The sequence below is a fragment of the Crotalus tigris genome, unplaced genomic scaffold, assembly GCF_016545835.1.
Source record: "Crotalus tigris isolate CLP2741 ecotype Arizona unplaced genomic scaffold, ASM1654583v1 scf7180000017614.5298720, whole genome shotgun sequence".
Lineage (NCBI taxonomy): Eukaryota > Metazoa > Chordata > Lepidosauria > Squamata > Viperidae > Crotalus > Crotalus tigris.
In genome coordinates, this window is record NW_024096513.1 from 1,784,460 (window position 1) to 1,806,292 (window position 21,833).

Sequence of the window (21,833 nt, forward strand, 5' to 3'; positions counted from 1 at the left end):
CCCAGTCCAAGATGTCTCAGTCATCTAAAGCATGGTGAATACTGAACTAGAGAGCAGATCTTGATTAGGCTGGTAATTTATACATTGTATCACATAACACAGGAACACAATTTTGATCTTGCAAACTGTTTTCAGTTTGGAGCTCAATTTAGCCAGGCAGGTGAGGCACTACTGAGACATTTTGGGCACCAGCAAGAGCAGCAAAGCAGCAGGAGCATCCTTGCAGCCACTTTCCCCAGTGGAAAAAGACAGAGAAAAAGGGAGAGAAGCACACTAAGAACCACAGCCATACACTCCTCGGGGTCCCCTTTATTCAAAGGAGGAGACAGGAAGCACAGAAGGACCACAACACAGCTCACCCACGTAGGCCAGAGAAAAGGGAGCAGGAGAGAGCATGCAGTTCCCTAGAGAGGCAACAGGTTCCCTTTTTGCTTTGCAACTTTCACAACGTCCCTTTGATGGGTTTGGGAGTGGCAGCCTAGAGCAGTGTTTCCCAAACTTGACAATTTTAAGGCATGTGGACTTCAACTCCCAGAATTCCACAGCCAGCGTTGCTGGCTGTGGAATTCTGGGAGTTGAAGTCCTCATGCCTTAAAATTGTCAAGTTTGGGAAACACTGGCCTAGAGGAAGAGATGCAGCCAAGTGCTTTCTACTATCCAAATGTGGCTTTCTTAATTTCAAGACGCTGCAATTCTTCTAAAGTCTTTATGAGCCAGCCTCACTTACATTGAAAAATCTAAATTGCGTGATGTTGGGAAGAAATCAGTTGGAGCCATGGAAAGAGCTGGACTAGAAACCAAGAGATCATAAGATGTAGTCCTCCTTTTGGGCTCAGGCACAGCCCGTGACAGGTTTGTTGTAGTCACGGGGAAGAGGGAGAATTCTATATTGAGTTGTACAAAATATTTTATTTGAATTTATGAGCAGCCCAATTCCAAGGGACAATGAAGCCGCTTATTAAATACAGTAAATAAATACGTGTGGTCTGCCCTCGGAGGACCAAATTACTTGCTTACCCCTAACCATCCCCCCCTGCAAGCAACTGTGAAGAAATGTGTTCAATAAAATGCTTTTCAATCCCATGGGAACTGGATCCAAGACCACTGCAAGTACAATTCTACAAAGTGATCCAAACGACAACGCTGCGGCTTAAGCTGATGATAGCCTCTCTCCCACTGGTGCCTCTCATGGAATGCTGTGTTTTCTTGGTCTAGCAAGTCAGCATTAACTGAAAGGAGGAAGAGAATCTGTGAATCTTTACATCTTGGAAGTTCTGGACCATTAAGACTACAGGTCCGCGGGTGAGAAAGTTGTGCAGCATTCTTCCGCCAAGAGATTCTTCTGTCAAAGCCAGAAGTGCACCCTGTGAACCTCCTCCTGCTCCCTGGGACAAGCGAGGCAGGATGGCCGTTCAATTGCAAAGGCCTTCCAAGCCTGCTAGCACCACAGCCACGACGCCAGACATGCCCAGTCAGATATTAAGACAAGAGGGAAAGAGAAGGAGAAGCGTCAAAAGGCTTCTTACTTACCCGAGTTGGGGACTTGGCCGTGAGCAGTTAAAGACAGAGCCTTTAGGTAGCAGCTCAGCCGTACGGCACACACAGTGTAAAAGCTGGGGGTTAGCATCCGGCATGCGACTGTTTGTTTTGCACAAAAAGTAGAAAGAACACCCACACAGAGCCCAACCCGTACAACTGCCCCACATTTCTAGAGTGAGATTTTTGGTGCAAACTTCAGGAAGGTTAGTTTCTCAAAAACAATAACAGAAAATTGTAAAAAAAAATGGCAGTTATTCAGACTAGTAAATAAACATGAAACGGAAAACAACAGGGACACATCATCATGCTCAATGCAGAGACTTCTGCTAGTTTTGGTATTTTGGATGTGCAGCTCTGTCTGCTCCACCCATTGCCTTAACTTGAACAATCCTTCTACCCCCAAGGATTGGAGGTTTTCCAGAAGCAGAAATGTTTAAGAGGTTCCATGCAACCACGAAGCACCCAAACCAAACTTCAGAACTTCATTCTTATTCTCATGTGAAATTGAAAAATACCCTTCAGATTCCTCTCCCTCCGTTTCCCCAGAGCCGATGACGTTTCACATCAGCACCCAGAATTATAAGGGATGCTGGTCCTTAATACATTGTTCCTAAGAAGAATCATAGTGGACAGGAAGAAATACATGGGCTTTTCTAGGCTGGGACAAAAGAGAATTTGGCAAAGGAATCCTAAATTCACTGGTTACAGTACTTGGGAGAAGAACCTGCTGATGATTTTTGTGACATGCGGTGATGCCAGGATTTAAAACAGCTGCCCCACGTAAAAAAAAATCTGGCTGTTTTGGTTTGCAATGCTTCAAAGTAGAGGGATCCTTCAAGCATTAAAAACACAACTTCACACAGATATACAGGTTGCATTGGACACATGAACATCACATTTATATACAATGATATACAGATATATCCAGATAGGACTTATGAACAAAGCAGTAACAAAGATGGGACGGATGCTCAGACACTTGGCCAAGGGTATAAGAAAAGAGGGCACCAAGTAGCAGAAGGCTGCAGAAAAACAGGACGGAAGGAAGAAATTGACTATTTTTGACCACTGACACCTTTATGACTGGAGAGCATTGTAGGCTTGGGAACTGGCTGTGCATACTGTCTTTCCGTGGGCCAACCGAGAGGGGAAGAGAAAAATTATTTCTCCTTGCTCTTTTGGGATTACAAGCATAAATCCTATTTCATCCAAGTTATTAACTCTGCTTTACTCCTTTTCAGTTTCATTCCACAATCTTACCTTCCCTTTGTAGGTCATCTGGCTTATTTCTGTGACTTTCACTTTTGTTCTTTGTTTCCTGAACAATCCTCCCCTCCACCTTCACTGTCTTCTTCTACACAGGATCTGCTAAGGGCTCCTTGGGTAGTTCCCATAAGTTTTGGTCCCTTCTTGTCTTGCAGAAACAGCCAAATGCAGGAGAGGGGCTGATAGTAAGATGGGAGCAGGCCTGGGCATTTCCTACCCCATGTTTCCTTATATATTTTCAAAGGGTGGGTGGTGATGAGAGGCCGACCTTGACAGGCCTTTCACAACTGTCTAAGAGAAACGTTACTGGAGGGAGCACAAAAGTACACCTTCTCTCTGAGAAAGAAAGAGGAGCCCTCCAGGGGACAGGCCTAGCCTACCATGTACTAACAGCTATATGAAACCCTCTCAGCTTGCTTCCAGTAATCCATACAGACTGAGAATTTCGTCCTCGTGTTGTCATAGACTGGAACAGGGGGGGGGGGTTTGCCTGTACGAACTTTCACAGTTTTTCAGGGTGCTTCTAAGCATGGACCGTCTCTTCTACCGCTGGGGAAAGAAGGCCACAAATGTGGGGGGAAAGGGAATGGGAAAAGAGCTACCTTATGTGCCATCTCCTGAGCCATGTGTTTCTGCAGCTGCTGAAGCTGTTCTGTGGAATCACAGCAGAGCTGGTCATAAGTTTCTTTGAGAGCATCCAGCTGGACTGAAATCTGCACCTTCTCCTGATCAGAAAGCCTGCAGTGTGGGAAGGAAGACCGTTGGAACAGAAACACAGCCAGTGGGCAGCCAAGCAGCAGCAGCAACTGGTGGAGATTCTGCATTTCAATACACAAAGTTGCCCATGCAAACGGTCATCCTGGCCAAAACCCTCAAACATCAATGAACCACACTTTCCCAAGGCCTCAAATGTGAATGGTGGGTGACTGGTTTATAAATACTCTATGAGCAGGAATTTGTGTTTATTTAGTAAGTCAATACTGATACCACTTTTATATCCAAGATGTGACTTGGATATAGGAAGATGGAATAACTTACTACGGCAGCAACGCCCAACCTTTTTCTTTAAGTGGACCACTACCTCCATCATCAAGGTCTTCTGGAGACCTCCAAATGGAATAAAAATTCATTACAAAGAGTATGATAAGAAGTCCAGGTCAAAGTTCCATATGGCTTCTATGTGTGTTGACTGCATCAATGCAAACACCATCATGACTTCTTTTACCACCCATGCAAATCTCCTGGAGAGGCCTTAAGAATGGAGTGGTCTAAAGCCCCGAGTCACAGCCCAAGGGCCTCTCCTGGATCAGCGTCTTCTAGGGGACATTTTTCAAATTTGATCTTGTTCCATTATGTTTATGGAGAATTATTCAGAGTATCCTTTACACAATTTTTTCCCAGAAAAAGGTCAAAATCATGAGATTTCCAGTAAAAATGCAAATAACTTGTACAATTTGGTGATCTGCCGAAGTTTCATTAAAAATTATTCTCGAGTCTGCTTTGCAGGCTTCCCGCAATCCAACTTTCCGGAATCATGTTATTTTCTCAACTTACTTGTTGCTATGCTTTGCAAGAAATATTTGAGTAGTTTTTATAGCTTCTGAAACTTCCTCCTTCTTTGCAGCCAATTCTTCATTCAAGACCTGAAAAGAAGAAAGAGAAGGGAAATTTCAAATGATACATTTCCCAAAAAATGAGCACAAGAAAAAGCTCAGATAGAGGTGGATCGCACTGGAAACATAAATTAAGCACGACTCGTGTGACCTGGCCCATGGTCTATAATGAGAAAGAAACGTAAAAGGAAATGTGGGCCTTCAACCCACGCAGGCACCTGCTGCTCCAAAATGGACTTCTCAATATCTCCCAGCATTTTCCTCTTTGTGGGTGAGATGCTTCTGAATAGTGGACTCTGCTTGAAGCTTGTGACCCAGCCCAGGAGTCCTTTCACCTTGTCCAGGTGTTCCTGCTTCTCTTCCTCAACAACTTTCTGAAAAAAATGGAATGTTGATACATAATACATGCACCAATGTCACTGACACCTGCAGTGCTTCTTACAGGCAAAACAATATCAAACCACATGTGATCAGTGTGCTAGAACCAGAATGTAGTTGATGTCATCTTCTAAGGTGAGTGAATGTACACCTGCCTGTGGGCTTCCCAGGGCTAAGAGAACAACGCTGAAGAGGAAGTGAACTCAGGAGACTGGAGAGCTCCTCTCCAGTGTGTCGGGAAAGGTGAAACAACGCACAAAGATGACATGAAATTAAAAGTCTTTGAATGCAAAGAGGACACGGTTCTGCTAAGGTCCTTTGTCTTGGGTGCTAAGCTGGCCAGCCTGGAGGATATAGAGGTGGGTCCTCCCCTTGAGGGACCAGTTCCAGAGGAGGAGTTCAGACCTCCCTTTAGTGAGAATTTCCTCAAGACCCTCCCCTCTACCCAGGGGCAATCCTGGTGCCTCCCTAAGAAGAGTAACCAACTTCTCGTGATCCTAGGAGATAAAACCTGGTGCAAGACTCCAGGGGGCCAAACTGGATTCGCAAGGCAAATACTAGATTACATAAATTCTGTCCTTACTTCTTCCTCTTCCAGGCGCCGGAGAGCATCACTTATGTACTTCACATGTTGCGTAGTCAATGTGACCAAGGCTGTATAGTGTGTCCGTAAATCCATGAACTACAAGTACGAGAAGCACACACCCATTAAAGCCAACAACAATGAAACATCATGTAAAATGGATCTCATTCAGGAGAGTACAGAAAGTTGTCCCTCACTGCAAAAGCCAAGGGAGAAACCTCAGAAGCAAGATACTCCCCCTCCCCACAAAAAGGAACAAAAAGGAAGGCAAAGAGGAGGGGATGATTCACAATCAGTCTCAGGGATGAGACAAGCATTTCTCAAAGTAGCTGCGAGAAGAATTGTGGTGTGTATGATGGGAAAGGCAAGAGCTTTCCTTGCATGTCTCTTTTGACCCTCGAGATGAAAGGGGGAAATCCCTGAATCTGGAAGAAGATCTGGAACCTTCCAGAGGTGGCAAAGAGCAATCCTTATGCTCTTCCTGTTAGCAGCATAGTCAGTGGTCTGGTGTCTAAGAGTTCCAGTTAACAAAACCTTCCATCATTGTGACTAAGCACATGAACCAAGAGTTTGTATCCATGTGCATGGCTTGGAAGACCAACGACTTGACTGGCTTTCTTGGATAATTTTCATCAGGGTTTTATTCTCTAAAGGTAAAAGTTAATATGATCTGAAAAGAAAGCAGCTTGTAAGACCAATGCCAAGAACTGAAAATCCTCTTGCCCACCAAGCCTTGCAGAGAAAAACTCAAGGCTGGCAGGAGCCTCACCTCTTGCGTGATGGCATCGGAGGAGGAAAGAACACGCCGGCGCTTCACAGGGGATTTTTGCTGAGATTCCACAAATGCACGGTAGGTCATGAGCTGCAACTCATACTCCTGAGAGGGGAAAACGACAAAAGGGATTTTGCTGATTCCATATTCCCACAGCTGATACTCTTTCTCAAAGGTCACCATCCTACCAACCCAAAGTAAATTGTGCCCCAACCAATTTACTGAGTCAGGTGGCTTCTGTACCCACTCTGGGCCAGTTACTGGACATCACCACCAACCCCCCCCCCAAAAAAACAAAACCCCTCTTCTGAAGCAAGCAAAGAGCTTAATTAATTACCAGCTATGGTAATAAACTATTCAGACTGCGACCATTGGAACTGTCTGATCCAATTTCTTTCAAAAAGTACAAGGCAGCACAAATATTTCAGAAGATTACATGAAACATCTGCACTTTAAAATATTTAATAATAATAATACATTTATAATATAATTAATAATATGAAATACTATTGAATGTTTTAATCATAATGAATTACTAGCAATTTCTTTCCTGCTGTTCATCACACCCCAGCAACGCACTGAGACGTTCTTTCTGGAAAAGGTTTGTCTATTATCTGAAACAACCTTTTCCCAAATGCCCAGGATTATTTCATAATAATAATATTATTATTATTTTATTATTTTGGTTGTTTGCCAAACTCTGCCCAGCTAGTTCTACATTCTTCGTCTTTGTATGCCTGCTGTTTCTTTGTACAACTAGAGGAAATAGGTTACCTTGACAGCAGCTGAATATTGCTGAGACAGCTTCTGACACTGGTCCAGGTTAGCTTGATTTGCTTCTATTTCAGCAAACAGAGCCTTAAATTCAAAATAAAAGCAAAAGTCAAAATCATAATTACAAGCAGGATGCTTTTGTGCTTCCCCCCCCCCATCCATGTTTTGGAGAAGAGAGACCTATCCACATGGCATCTCCCATACCCCGACTTTATTATGAAGCCATGTCTTGTGTTTCCCTTGTGTTTTCAGTCTTTCTTGGAGAAGCGGCAACCTTTCCTTTTCAATTTATAGCTCTTACTTCGAAGGATATATATAATGTAAGGGATGGCCAGCTATGTTGGACCAAAAAGCCATTAAGTCTAGCGTGTACGTAGTTGATACTGAAATCAAATAGATTTTCTCTTCCCAGACAGCAAGAGCAATGAGGCATCTGTTGCTTGGGAACTTAGACTATGACGGATCTAGAGAAGATAAAGTGCAGAATCACAGTGCTCACAAAGCTAGAGACATTATTTTTCCAAGTGCCAAGACACTCACGTGTTGATTCAGCCTGGATAAGAATGAGGGAAATTGTAGTTCCAGAGAGAGAAGGTACATCTCTCCATCACCCCTTACCATCTGTTGACTGAGCTGCTCAGAGAGCACCCGGCTGTCCTCTGCTTGCCCAGGCTTCATCAGCTCCTGCTGGACGGTGGTCTGCTCAATCCACCGTACGAGGGCCCTGTGACAGTTCCGATAATCCCTGAGTACATCCTCAATATTCTCCAGCTCAGATTTTCTGCCACAAAATTGAGGAAATGAAGTAGAGGAAAGGAGAGAACGTCAGCTGATAAAATATGTTTCAAACACGGTGCATGCATAATAGAACAGTAGAGGGAAACACTTTTCAGGGACATCCACAGACTATGATTTTAAAATAGTGAATATGATTCTATGACATGCAATGAAATACCTATGTCCTTCCCAATTTGACTTTTTTGACCACACTCCCCGGACACCCCTTGTCTGAGGTGGTTTGCAATCTATAAAAGTTTACTAGAATAGAATAGAATTTATTGGCCGAGTGTGATTGGACACACAACGAATTTGTTTCCGGTGCATAAGCTCTCAATGTACATACAAGTAATAGCGATAATCATGATCATAAACAACATGAAAATACATTCCTCATAAATCGTGAAATACAATATAAATATTAACAAAGTGTTTTGTCTAATCTAGGAATATCCATATTCAACTAATCAAAAGAGAATATATTAAAACTTTATGTTAAGAGTGATCCAAATGTCATATGTGACACAATTTTCTAGGGATTGTAATCAAAATAAAATTTGGCCAGCACTATAAGCAGTTTGCCCTGTTTCTGCCATTACCTTTGAACAATGTTGCCGAATTGGAGATACCAAAACCTGATAAGCTGATTCTGAACATTTAAAGCAGAGAATCTCAAAAACCTCCACTCAGCCCCTCCTCACCGAGTCTCCATCTGCAGGCTGACTCTTTGCCAGCGATCCCACAGCTGAGCCCCCTTCTCCCGGTAGTGCTCCAGGTCCAGGCTGCGCTCCTGCTTCAAGCGGTACAGCTGCTCCGCTACCACCTTGGCCCTTGCCAAGTCATCCTCCAAGGTTGCAAAGACGGCATTCTTGGTGTTCACTTCACTGATCCAGTGCTGGAATATGAACGATATACAACAAGGACAAGGAGCAAACATTACCATTGACCAAACTAATGGACAAGCGATCCTGGATATGGAAACAGGCCATTTCTCGGTGGCTTCATTCCCAGCCTATTCCCGCTCATTTTTCACAGCTGGGGTTTGTGCAGCCCCGTTCCAAATTTTGCTCTGCTTTTCTGCCCCAATAGTGAATACGCATTAATGTGTTGCTACAATGCTCCAGAGGACCCGACTTCAATGGCTTCTTCATGATCATGAAACTCCAGTCACTGGTCAACCAGCCCCACAAGCCTTTGCTGCTGGGCCGAGAGACCTGGATGCCACTGAGGACCTCGGCCACGTCAGCTGCCCCAGCCTACTCACAGTGGGCTGAGTGTTCAGAAGAGGAGGTCCAGGTGGTTGCTTCGCAGGGTGACCAAGACAACAACCTGCTCAGCTGCTGAACCTTCTGCAGGAATGTTACCTACAAGTGTGCAAGTGCATCCAAAGAAACCTTGATATTTTTTTCCTGTTGTTGTTTTTTGAGTGCTGAAGGGCTGGTAATCTTTCTCTGCTGGATAATTCTGGCAGTGAGGGATTCAGGATTAAATGCATCTACTAGCCCAAAAAAGCAGCGCTTTGGTCCTCAGAAACAGAGGTGCCTCCTTTGTGGCTGATGATAATGAGCAAGAAGGCCCAGTGAACAGAGTAAGGAAGGCAGGTTTGTCCTCTTGTTTGTTTTTACAAAGTGAATTTGGAGAAAGATACCTTGGGGGAAAAGAGGTTCCAGCACAACCCCTCCCCACCCAAAAGCCAAATCTCACCCTCTGGCATTCATGGACTCTTCAGGCCTGCTTGGAGGGAGGCCTGTGTGCGACTGTCCTCCAAAACAGCTTGAACTGGGGGGTAAGCAAAAGGGACTGAGCCTGGGTGAGGATTTAAGTGGAGCCAGTCCATGAAAGGAACCCTCCTCTGGAGGCGAGACTTTGGCCCACGCCTCGCGTGACCCCTCTGCTTTCCCCAGGCCTTGTGGAAGGATGTTTCCTTTCAGCTTCCCAGCACCAAGCCCTGGGATTTGGACAGATCATCTCCTAGCGGTCTTTCCGGTGGAAGAGGGCTGTGTGCAGAACCAAAGAAATCACGGGCAAAGGCAGGAGATGCCCCTCCACCACAGAGCCAAGGTTGCCTACCCCTGGCCCAGAGAACCATTCTGCAAGAGCAGAGACAGGCTGGCATTTCCCCAGCAGACAGAAGGGCGCAGCTGGCGTGATCCGTGGCCTTCTGCAAGAGCATCTCAGGGCTACCAACCTGCAAGGTGGCTCGGTGGGACTGGATGGCGATGAGGTCCGCAGGCACAGCTTCCTCTTGACTCAGTTTCACCTCATAGCCTTTGACCAAGGATTCAGCTCCTTGCGTATTCTGAATGATAACGTCAACCATCTTTAGCCTACCAGAGGGAAAAAAAGGAAAATGTAATTTCCTGAAACATGAACAACCAACCAGAAGCCATCCAGGCCAGGACTGCATTGTTGAACAGTAAAAGTACATCCAGAGTCTTTCCCTTCCCTCCATCCCCTTCTTGCCCATTGCCACTTCTGAAAGCCCTCTTTGAGGTGGGCCAGGTCACAAAACAGACCCTGTGGAGATTCGAAAAATGCAACTATCATTGTAGAATCCATTGCCAGAATTTTGAAAGCTTCCCTGCCCCCTTTTAAGGACAACACAGTCAGGACTGGGCTGTTCATCTCTTTCTCAGGCACTCCACTTTTCCAGAGTAAAGGCGCTCTTTTTATCTCTCCCAACTTCTCCTTTCAAAAGCAGAACTGAATTTCTCTACACCACCAAGTTACGTACACAGCAAAGCTCTACCATTTACAGATAAGGAAGGGACCAGCGCCGGACACATCAGTGGTATAAGGTTAATAAACATTTCACGAACACTATAGAAAACAATTAGGTCACTGCTTATTTTTGTAAAAAGCAATCTGAGTGCTGGCACTTTATGGCAGGAGAGGGCATGGGAGAGACAGAAAAATTAGCTGCCTGTACAATTTATGGCTCTCTGCAGATGCCTGGATCTCAGTCAAAAGGAGTCTGAGACCGACGACCCATGAACGCTGAGCACCCGGGGAATCTAGCCAGCATTCAGACTTCTCCTTTATACATTTGTGTGCATTACAGGATGTTTATTTTGTGTATCAGACAGAAGGGTACATCTCCTCTATGTTTTTAAACAGTTAACATGACTCTTAAATTTGGGCTGTTTATGCGAATGCTGCCTATCTTTTGCAGTGTACCCACAGTTCCTGGAATAACTGCAGAGCATCCTACAAAGTGACTTACAATTTCATACATTTATAGCAAAGCAAAAGAGACAATCTGTCTTCGTCTCCAGCTATTTTTTAAAATGCAATCAGAGATTATTTGTTGCCTTCAAGAAATTGGATTCAAGAGATTTTTCCTGATGGCCCTACAAAAATGATACTCTGTGATTGCATGAACTCATCAGTTCACCCCACAATCAAACAGCCTTCTGTAGGCTACATTTTATTGATAGGTAGCCCAAATCTACTAGGAAGGCTCTATTTCCGCAAACTTTCTTTTTAATAGTACAAAACATCCCAAGGTAGAGGGGCCAAGAGTCTGGTGTTCTGCTTTCTCTTCTATGGCGAGACCATAGTTCCCCTATTGGAATGTACAGGGAAAATGCCAGTCACTCACTTGTCCAGGTAGACTGCAGAGAGCCCATTGACCTGATCCATCTTTTCCACCAGCAGGTTCAGCTCAGAACGAAGCTGTGGGGTACTTGATCCCGTGGGAGACTTGTGCAAAAAAATGTTGCATCTCTCAGTCAGTTGATCCATGTCGACTCTCAACTGGTGCAAATCTCCCTTCAGGCGCTGCAGAAATAATCACAAATTGTGAGCACAAGCAGAATCCCGAGGCCTCCTTGGCGACTAGAAGCAGGACTGAGCGGCCTGGGATCATGATGACCTCATCCAATCAGGTATCTGGTGATCAAGTATTTAAGGAAGGATCTTTTTGGAAGAGATGCCGCTGGCAGAATCGAGATTGTGCATATCTGGTCTCAATCTTTACAGAACCCTCTTCTGTGCCACCAGATTTTTCCCCCAGTCTGGATTATGCTGGTGATTTGACATTTTCTTTAAATGTGTGAATATAATGTTCAGTATATATTAGGAAGATACTACGTGCTAACATTTGGGGAAGAAAGAGGGATAGAAAATAAGCATAATAACAAAAGCAGTCTCACCCTGAGATTTAGAAAGGGCTGATGAGCATTTCAAGCAAACATAGAGTTGTACAAAACTTGAAAGCAAGATTATGCATCAAAGCAACACAAACTCTCTCTGGTGAGTTTGTACTGGAAAGCGGCAACTCAGAGAAAGATTTTGAATGAATTTGCTTCTTCCAATTGGTAAGATGAAGAAGAAGCAAAACAAAGAACTGAAGGACTTCACAGTTCGGGGTCTCCCTCAGAAGCTGCTGCTGCAATTTGCAGGAAATTAAGAAACAAAATAGGAGTTCATTTTGTGAGGAATAAGTACAAGGATTTCTCTTAAATTCCACACGAGTGCAGGATGACAGCACGATCCGTGACCTCTGGATTCTCTGTCCTGCCTCTTACCTAAAGAGAATGCAGCCTGGGCAATTTTTAAGGCATACCACCACCACCCCAGTCATCCAGAAATGCCAACCTCCTGCTCAGCCATTCGGAAAGTGTTTTCCTGCAGAGCATCCCCGTCGGTTCTGGTGCTGCTTGGTGTCCGGATGGTGCCCACCAGCCGCTGCTCACATTCCTCCAGGTGAAGCCGGATGTTCTTGAGCTCAGAGAGGTAAGTCTGAGAAGCAGTCTCATCTTTATCCTCTGCTCACATATAAAAGAAGTTAAATGGTGAACTCAAATATTTTATAGATTTAGGGCAGCATGCCTGTTTTTAATTCACAGCCTGCAGATTTATATTTACACCCCCACCATCTCTGGTTAAAAGAGCCACAGACAACCAGGCTGGAAACATCACTGCTCATGGCAGCAAGTAGAGCTGAGCCTGAGCCCAGAGCCTCAGGAGGGCACGCTTGATTGCTGAGCTAATTGCTTCTGGTTGTCAGGGGACCTTCGTCTTTTTGCTAAGAAAGGCAAGCACAGTCCAGAGGCAGAGACAAACCTCTTAAAGCAGCAGCCAAGCCCACAATGATAATTCTCTGCTGGGGACACAGGGGCCCACTGAACTGGGCTACCTGCTCTGGCTGTCCTGCTCCGCTGGTTGAGGGCAGAATAAACCTGGGCAGGGACATCTCACACAATATTTGAACAATGTGTTTCTTATTTCTTTGAACTTTCTGCCAAATTTATTATTTCTTGCTTTCTATAACACTCTTTTCCTCACAACAGACTGGAGACCTTCACAAGTAAACCATGAAAATAATCTCAAATACAATCACCACAATTAAACTCTCCAATTCCAATGAACTTCAGGTGGCACACACCCCCCCCCCCAAAAAAATCCATACAAACAGATCAGACATAAAACTACCAAACAGCCTTGAATACCACACAAATATGTTGCACTCCCAGCTCTAGGGACTGCTCTGAACATTGCAGTAGGCTCACCATTTTCCACGGACTGCAAAAGCTGCTGAAAATGCTCTTTGCACGAGTCGACCTCTTCCTCGAGGTGCAGCTGGTCTGCCAGGGAGAAGATCTCTGAGTTTCGGCTGTCCTCCAAGAAGTCTGCAAAGTGCATCTGCAGGTTCTTCATGGCATGGTGGCATTCTCCTGGGGCCAGAACCCGCAGCTGTGAGTCACAAGGAACACAAAGGGCACAGCTGCATGAGGATCGTGGCACCAAACAGGGCAGTCGAGGCTGGCCCAAAGGCCCCATGCACCACTCCATCTGCCAGGCAGGTGGAATCTTCAGCCAAATGGTTTTAAGCAACTTATTTTCCCAGACAGTTTCACAGTGAGTGTGTACACTGGCCAAGGTTTCTACGATATGGCTACACATTGCTTGGGAAGGTGACTAATTGGGGAAAGAACATTAACTTGTTAAGAAGACAGTGATGTTTCATAAATATCTAACCTAATGCAAAATTTTATTTAAGCTTATTGGGGCAGGGAACTGTCTCCTTTGCTTAATCAAGGAGAAAAGCAACCTAGAACTGAGGAGAAACTTCCTGACAGTTAGAACAATTAACCAGTGGAACAACCTGTCTCCAGAAGCGGTGAATGCACCAACACTGGAGGTTTTTAAGAAGAAACTGGACAGCCATTTGTCCGAAATGGTATAGGGTTTCCTGCCTGAGCAGGGGGTTGGACTAGATGACCTCCAAGGTCCCTTCCAACATTATTATTATTATTATTATTATTATTATTATTATTATTATTATTATTATCCAACAAAATGCCTTTATATTGATAACATCATGTAAATAAAGGGAGTCCTCGATTTATGACCGGTCCCCAGAGATTCACTGGCTGCGCCTCCATCACATGATTGCATTGAGGGTGCCAGGCAACCAGTCCACCTTTACGGCCGTGGGCAGCCTCCCCAGGGTAACGTGATCCTGATGTTCAGCATTCTTCGATGGAAACCGGCATTTGCTTCCCATTCCCAGCCAAAAATGCCCATTTGCTAGTATGGGTTTGTTTAACGAGTACATGTACGTGGATCACTTAATGACCACCGGTAAAATCGGGCACAATCACACAGTAACCCACTGAATCCCCACCATGATTTAAGATCATAATTCCAGGCTCAATTATGGTCATAAGTCGAGCACAACCTATTTTTAATCAGTTAAATTTGATTATGAAATCTTTGGTTGCAAGGTGACTCTTGAATTCCCCGTTCTGCCAATCTGCTGCTGCTGCCAAATTTTCATCTTGGAGCAGATGCCACCTCAGGTCCTGTTCCAGCCCTGCCCACTCACAAGGCTGCATTTCACCCACAATTTTCAACTGCTCATCCTTCCTTTGTTACTCAAAATGCCACAACCAATTTTCCAGAGATCTACATCATTACCTTCTCCCGGTTCCAACTTTGCACCAAAGTGATATCCTTCCTCAAATAGTTCCAGGCGACCAGGCTTTTCATGTTGACATGCAGCTGGTGCCACAAGGACATCACCTTCTGGTAGAGCTGCTCCACTCTATAAGAAGAAGGCACAGCAAGGGTTTCTCAGCTCCTCCTCAAGGGAGCACCATGACTGAGCAGCACCTACATGCAATGAAGCCCAGTATCTGATCTTCGAATAAGCACCTGGCTCATGATGACAAGGAGCTCAGCAAAGGATGGCCAAGGATTTTAAGCACTTTGAATCTTTGCAGGAGCTGATTTCCTTGCCATTACTGATAGCAGTCTCCCACTATTTGAGGGGCTGAAGAAAAGGGGGTCAAATTATTCTCCAAAGCACCAGAGGGCAGGACAAGAAACAACGGATGGAAACTGATCAAGGAGAGAAGCAATCTGGAATTAAGGAGAAAGTTCCTGACAGTGAGGACAATTCACCAGTGGAACAGCTTGCCCCTAGAAATCATGGGCACTCCATCACTGGAGATTTTTAAGAAGAGACTAAACAGTCACTTGTCTGAGATGGTATAGGTTCTCCTGCTTGAGCAGGGGGCTGGACTAGAAGACCTCCAAGGTCCCTTCCAGCTCTATTCTATTCTATTATTTTACATTTCTCCTTTGACTGTCCATGTTTCCTCCTGGCTCTTCACGAACAAGTCTTTGCCATTGTTATGGCATGGTTACTTAATTAGTTTGCTCCTGCTTTTATCTGGGACATTTCTCAGGTTCCCAGTCTGGCCAACAGTTTGCCATTTCCATTAATCAGTGGAATGAGCAGGGGGTTGGACTAGATCACTAGAAGATCACCAAGGTCCCTTCCAGCTCTGTTAGTCTGTTCTGTTGTTCCAACCGTCTGCCTCTTGCTTAGCTTCTGAGATGGATCAAGTTTAGCGAGATATGAACATTTGTGGCTGCCTTGCATATGTCTGTATTTTATTTGAGATCTCAGCTCAAATATCCATTTAAAAATGTGCATTTCAAGTTGAAATGCAAAAAAGGTGTTTGTACAAGGATGAAATGGATACAAAATACATATTTTCTGAAAATCTATGAAAAATAAATGTAACTTTTTATAGGTATTTTAAATGTTTATTTGTAGTTTGGCAGAGACTTTATAAATGAGGACCTCTGGGACCGAGATGGCCTGAAAAGAGACGGATCTACGCCTCGCTCCTCGGAGGCTGCCTCTCACCACAGTCAGGGAAGAGAACTTTGCCCTAATGCTCTTCATACCCATCTTCAAAGTAGTAAAAGCATCCGAAAATTCAAGTTAAATCAAAACAAAGCAAAACGGAAAACAGTTGAGAAAATATTGCAAAATCTAAACAAAGAAACAAACAGAAAAGTTCAGACTCAATGTTTTGGAAGCCAATATCTTCTTTGGCCAAACACCCTGCCCAGAATTCCTTTGAAGCTTTTTTTGTCCACCACAGGTTGTGGAGAACTCTGCAAAGCTGCTACAGGGATCTGCCCAGGATCCTGACCTTGGTCACTTTACCTGCTGGCCATTTCAATGGCCTCTCTGTTGGGAGGGGGAACCAAGAAGCAGACGGAGGGCACCGTGGCCTCATTCCCAGCAGGACTGATCACTTTCCATTTGGTTCGCTGAGCATTATCTTTCAGCACACACTCGTCATTGCGGCAGATTGTGATCTGTGGAGGTAACCAAGGTGTTTCTGTAGTCCAGCAGACGTTTCTTCTTTCCCCATTAAGTGACCCTCTGAATTTGGGGCCAAACTGGCCTCCCTCCATCTTAAACAGGCTAAGTGATACTTTCCCCAGCATTTCTCTGCACTCTCTAGGAAAAGCAACTGCAACATTTCCTGGCAGCTTTAATCAGTGATGACATAGCAAACTGCAAATAAAGCTTTGCCAACATGGGGCTATTTTTCCGCAAAATCAAATTTGGGTTGGTCATTGGGACAGAGGTTTACTCTTCGAGCTTTCAGACTCGTGCTGGAGCCCAACCTCAGAGAACTGCGCTCTGCTGGAATGTGTGCTTTGGTTATTTCTCTCTCTCTCAGCCTTCCCGAAAATGCATGCCTCAAATTTACCAAACGTTTCACTCTCAAATACTGATTTGCCCCCTTGTCCTGGCAAAACGATATCCTGGACCCAAATAGCCATATTAGAAAGCTGCACGAAAGCCCAAGTGTGAATTAATCGGGGGAATCCCAAACAACAGCGGTATTTGTGGTTTAGGAACAAGCTAAAGTTCCGGAAAGCTCTAGGCTGGTGCTAGTTCTTCAACAACATTTTGCTTTGCAAAGTAACAGCTCAGCAGATTTGGAGAAGCAAAAAAGAGGCTAATCAAAAACTGCCTCTGAAACATCAACAAGTAGTCCTCGGCTTACAACTGTTCATTTAGTGACTTTTCAAAGTTACAGCGGCACTGGAGTTATGGTCAGTCGTCATACTTAACAACTGCCACAGCGTCCCCATGGTCACATGACCAAAATTTGGGCACACGGCGATTACCATATATTTGTGATGGCTGGGACAACCCAGGTCATGTGACTATTTGCAGCTCTCTTCTGACAAGCAAAGTCAATGGGGAAAACTGGATTTGCTTAATAACTACGTGATTTGCCTAAAAACACTAGCAAAAAATATTATAAAATTGGGGGCGACTCACTGAACTACGGTCTCTTTCAGCAACAGAAGTTCGGTCCCAACTGTGATCATAAGTCGAGGACTATCATTATTTGAAGTCACAATTAAGAAGGCAGCAAAAGGGCCTGACCGATTACAGTGAGAAGCCTTTGGATTCAAGTCGCTCGTGACAGGGAGGAGCAATGGCCGGCACCGGCAGACCCCGACTTAGAAACCTGAGATTCTGAAATTCTGGACACAGGGATTCTGAAGACCGACCCACACAGTTCTCACTCGGGAAATTCGCAGGCACTCCCCGGTTTTCCTTCAGCTGCTCTCGCTCACCTCGATTTGGTGGTAATCGCAGGCCGCCTTCACGGAGATGGTGCTCTTCAGAGGACACTCGGGGTTTCTGGGCTTCAGCTGGACGATGCTTTTGGACCTTCCCACTAAGCTGCCCACCGAGCTCTTGGACCGGATGAGCTGCTCCTTCTCGTCCTGCTCAAAATAAAAGCGAGGGGATGGTGATGAGGAGACTGACCGAGAGACGCAGCGACAGCAAGGGGACCCCCCAAAAGACACCAAGCTCCTACACAGGCCCTGCACCCCCCCCCAAAATCTGGGGTGAGCATTTTGCCAGGGGAAGGAGTGAAAGGGGGCATGTCCTCCCACGAGCAGAGGCAGGCAAGGAGCCCCCAGCCACCCCCTCTTCCGGCAAGAGGCTCTGCTGGCTACTCACGCTCCAAGGCCCCTTCGCTCACCAGCCTCGGAGCACATCCCAGAACCCGAAGACGAGACTACGAGAGGAGCAGTGAGCAGGGCAATAAGAGCAAGTCTTTACTGAAAAGAAAAATGGCTCGATTTTTGTAAAATAAAAAAATGGAAGCAGTGGCAGAAAGATTGTTCAGGAAGTTTGATTGAAAGCAGCTTAAAATCTGGCTGAGACAATGCTGGGGAAATGCTGATAGATAAGAAGATAGTTGAAAGAGATAAAGAGATAGATAGATAGATAGATAGATAGATAGATAGATAGATAGATAGATAGATAGATAGATAGATAGATAGAGCTTAAAAATGAGCTACCTGTGCCTGTCCCAGGGGAGCATGGTTGGAAGAAATACAACGGTAACTCATTCATTATGATCATTAGGCATCTACTTTGGCCCCAGGCAGGTGCCTTCCTTGTAGCCCTCGAACAGCAACAAGCCTTCATTGGGTTGTTTTGCAGCAGCCCCTCCATTTCTCTGCAGTTTCTCTTCTTGGGTCCTTCAACTTTCCCCTCCAAACAGCTGGAGGGCTGCCTCACCTGACTGCCCCAAAGGGCCCTCCCTCCTTCCCTGTCTCCTCCAGAAGGCTGGCCAGGCCAAAAACATTGGTACGAGCCAAGACGGAGGGAGGCTGGCCAGTCACAAGCACAAAGCTCCCCCCCAGGAGGAGGCTTCCAGTGACCCTCCTTCTCCGCCCCTCCCATCTTTCACACTGACCTCCATCTTTCTCTGTCTTGCTTTCCAAGCGGTCTCCCTCGGCCACACTGCAAGCCTCCTTTTCTTAGCCAAAGACCCACATTTTAATACAAGTCTCACCAGCAAACCCCCCCCCCCATTTCTCATTATCAGCTCAAGAAGCTCACTCTTGTCAGGAACTTACTTTTCTGCCCCTCTCCTAATTTCTATGAACCACAGGTGGGAATCACTGGTGTTGAAGTCCAAGCAATTCAGAAGATACAGCTAGAAGACATGATTGTTCCACCTCTGATTCAAGGCCAGTAGGCCCAGAGCTGCTCAGGCCTAAGAGGACAATGTGCGTCTGCCAGCCAGTCAGGAAGGGGGGAGAAGCCAATTTAGTGACAGAGTTTACACTATGCAGCATCTGTCTGTCAGCAGCACCATGGGAAGCTTTTTCTTTTCCTCAAGAACCCACAGGACTGCTCCCCATCAAGGGAGACGAGCTTTGGCCCGACTCAGAATTTCACGTCACCCTCTGCTCCCCAGCAGCAGCCACCCACTTCAGCGAGCTGAAAATAAATAGCATGCTGGAGACCACAAAGAGGGAGCACTTCACAGATACATAGGAGGTGGGTGCTCATCAAACACAAGAGAACAGCAGTAAGGCAGGTCTGGGAATGACCAACAAGAAAACCAAGAGCTTTAACATGCATGCATATTCCTTATTTGCCTTTAAAGCACAGAGCTGTTAGCAGAGTCAGGGTCCAGTCTAGTCAAATTCATCCATTTCCAGAGCATCAAAGAAGGCAACTGAGGGAGGGGGGAGACTCCACCAGAATTCACGCAAGCAGCACAGTTAGCAATGGTTGGGGAATTGTAGAAGTTCAGGAGGTCTCTGGGTCTACAGGATACCGTCCGACTAGCCCCAAAAGCACCCACCATGGAATCCTGAAGCAGGTCCTCCAGGCGGGTCAGGCTGGTATTGCGGTCACAAGAATACTTCCTTTTGATGCTGTCCTGGAGGTTCTTCAAGAACGTCTCAGATTCCCGGGCGTCACCAAAGAACTGGAAGGATATAAAGAAGTCTTTCATTTGCCCGAACACGTCTGCATCCATGGCAACAGTGGGCCAGACTGCAGGGGAGAATAATTCTTCTGACCCTCTTCTCAGAGGTGAGAAGGACGGGTCCTTTAGGGAAGCATTTCTCAACCGTGGCAGCTTTAAGATGCATGCTGGCTGGAAATTCTGGGAAGTACATACATCCTAAAGTTGCCATGGTGGAGAAGCACTTCTTCCTCCTTTGGCCACTTTCTGAAAGAGGTTCAGGAACGGTTGCTCAAGCCTGTGCTGATATGTCTAGAAATTACCTTTGCCAATCCAACATTTCAACTATGAGCGGAAAGGAGTTCCTGTGCATCTCCACCAGCTCTAATCACCCCCACCTCTGGGTTCCTCTTCCTTGTGCTGTGTCTAGATTCTCAAGGAGCAAAAATCTCCCCGCTCCCCAGAAAAAGCAGCAGTAGCCCACCAGCCTTTTGCAGCTGAAGAGAAAGAGGAGGCTTTCTAAGGGGGGGGGGGTGGGAACGGCACTCCGATGCCAGCTTCCCAGCAGTTTCAGCTACACAACAGCAGAGCCAGAAATAAATCAGCTCATCTCTTCACTACCACTGAGGTCGTGCTGTGGAAGTGCCTCTGGCTACTCCAGTGTCACTGGTGAATTGACTGGGGATTCCCAGCCCTCCCTGGGCTGCCCTACCTGGAAGTAGGCGGTGTTCTCCCTCAAGTGCTGATCCACACACAAGCACAGCTGCTTGATCCAGTGCCACTGCGTCTGAACTGCAGCACTGTAGGCCTGGAAGAGACAACCAAAGCTGTGCTGAAGACCAGACTGCCCAGCCCAGCAGAAGCTGGGAAAAACCAAAGAAACAGCTGTTTCAAGCAAAGACTTCCCACAACTATATGCTAAGTTCCAGAAAGGAAACTCTTCCAGAACACAAGACAATTGATTTATATTTCTGTTTAAATTGTGAGTACATTACATGATACACAGGGCCTCCAATATATTGCTTTATTATATGGGCACTAATATTAAAACTCATCCATGGATCAAACATGTATTCACATGGGAATGAAAGATGGCAATGGCTCCCCCAAAAGGATGGACACACACACACACACACACACACACACACACACACACACACACACCCAGTCATCCTAAGGCTTAGCCTGGCCTAACATCCTCCCAGAACATTCCCAAGCAAGAGCCAATAAGAGCCCCTCCCAGCCATGTCCTACCTCCACTGTTTGCTTGGCAGGATGATTTTCCAACGAGAGCAGCTCAGCAGAATCTTGCAGAGCATGGAAGATCTCCTGCTTCTCCTCCAGTTCCGCTGTCAACTCCTGGGTGGGGGACACACGAAGGGCTTGGGTGATTCCATTGCCGAAGCAGATGGAGGAGGGTACCTCTTGGCCAAAGACAAGTCAGGCACGTGGAGAAATTTAGAAAGATGGCAACACACCATTGGGGAATTGAGCAGGAGGGCCTGGATTTTAATGTTGAGGATCATACTTGTCTTTTAGGGGTGGGCTGAGGCTGTACTCCCAAAAGGGTGCAGCTATAAGATTAAGGATGAGGCAGGCAAGGACAATTTTCAACATCTAAATTACGTATCATTCAATAAGATAATTTTTCACATCCTTAATAATTTTTAGGGAAAAAATGAACAATATCTTGAACATTTAAAAAAATAGTGGGCACTCTTGTTTTCCTCATTTAAAAAAAAGAAATACTATGCAGGGTGAAAACCACTAGAATCATTCATAAATGTGATGGGAAAAATACTAAGATAAAACAAAAATTAGCATTGGGTTAATGATTTTCAGGGATATCATCACTGATTATCATCAATGAGTGATCAGTTCAGTTGATTATTATTAAACTGTTGATGGCGTAGAACCCCTTCAATTCAGCAAAGTCTTCCATGAGATTCGAGCAAAGGAGTGGCATAAGAGAGTCCAGACTACAAGGCTAAGTTGGTAGCAAGCTGAGTCAGCAATGCATGCCATAAATGTGCACCAAAGGCCCCGGTCAAGTGGAGGAAAGGAGGAGGGGCGCTCCA

The 21,833-nt window shown here is 45.5% G+C and overlaps 1 protein-coding gene across 27 annotated transcripts in view; it reads right to left on the reverse strand.

The window, feature by feature from the left end:
* MACF1 (microtubule actin crosslinking factor 1) overlaps nucleotides 1-21,833 on the reverse strand; it is a 223,520-nt gene that overhangs the window by 103,310 nt on the left and 98,377 nt on the right. For 18 of the 27 annotated variants that reach the window (XM_039327917.1, XM_039327906.1, XM_039327817.1 and 15 more), the window contains exons 18-36: nucleotides 21,010-21,114; nucleotides 20,468-20,563; nucleotides 19,651-19,776; nucleotides 18,350-18,355; nucleotides 17,612-17,764; nucleotides 16,173-16,327; nucleotides 14,627-14,753; nucleotides 13,216-13,399; nucleotides 12,302-12,471; nucleotides 11,304-11,482; nucleotides 9,891-10,029; nucleotides 8,404-8,597; nucleotides 7,544-7,706; nucleotides 6,926-7,009; nucleotides 6,149-6,256; nucleotides 5,380-5,478; nucleotides 4,637-4,792; nucleotides 4,360-4,448; nucleotides 3,408-3,543 (exon numbers count right to left, since the gene is read on the reverse strand). In XM_039327917.1, coding sequence (XP_039183851.1) covers nucleotides 3,408-3,543; nucleotides 4,360-4,448; nucleotides 4,637-4,792; nucleotides 5,380-5,478; nucleotides 6,149-6,256; nucleotides 6,926-7,009; nucleotides 7,544-7,706; nucleotides 8,404-8,597; nucleotides 9,891-10,029; nucleotides 11,304-11,482; nucleotides 12,302-12,471; nucleotides 13,216-13,399; nucleotides 14,627-14,753; nucleotides 16,173-16,327; nucleotides 17,612-17,764; nucleotides 18,350-18,355; nucleotides 19,651-19,776; nucleotides 20,468-20,563; nucleotides 21,010-21,114 — 2,469 coding nt within the window. The remainder of the gene's footprint in view (nucleotides 1-3,407; nucleotides 3,544-4,359; nucleotides 4,449-4,636; nucleotides 4,793-5,379; nucleotides 5,479-6,148; nucleotides 6,257-6,925; nucleotides 7,010-7,543; nucleotides 7,707-8,403; nucleotides 8,598-9,890; nucleotides 10,030-11,303; nucleotides 11,483-12,301; nucleotides 12,472-13,215; nucleotides 13,400-14,626; nucleotides 14,754-16,172; nucleotides 16,328-17,611; nucleotides 17,765-18,349; nucleotides 18,356-19,650; nucleotides 19,777-20,467; nucleotides 20,564-21,009; nucleotides 21,115-21,833) is intronic. The other 9 variants (XM_039328010.1, XM_039327991.1, XM_039328029.1 and 6 more) reach the window with 1 other exon arrangement.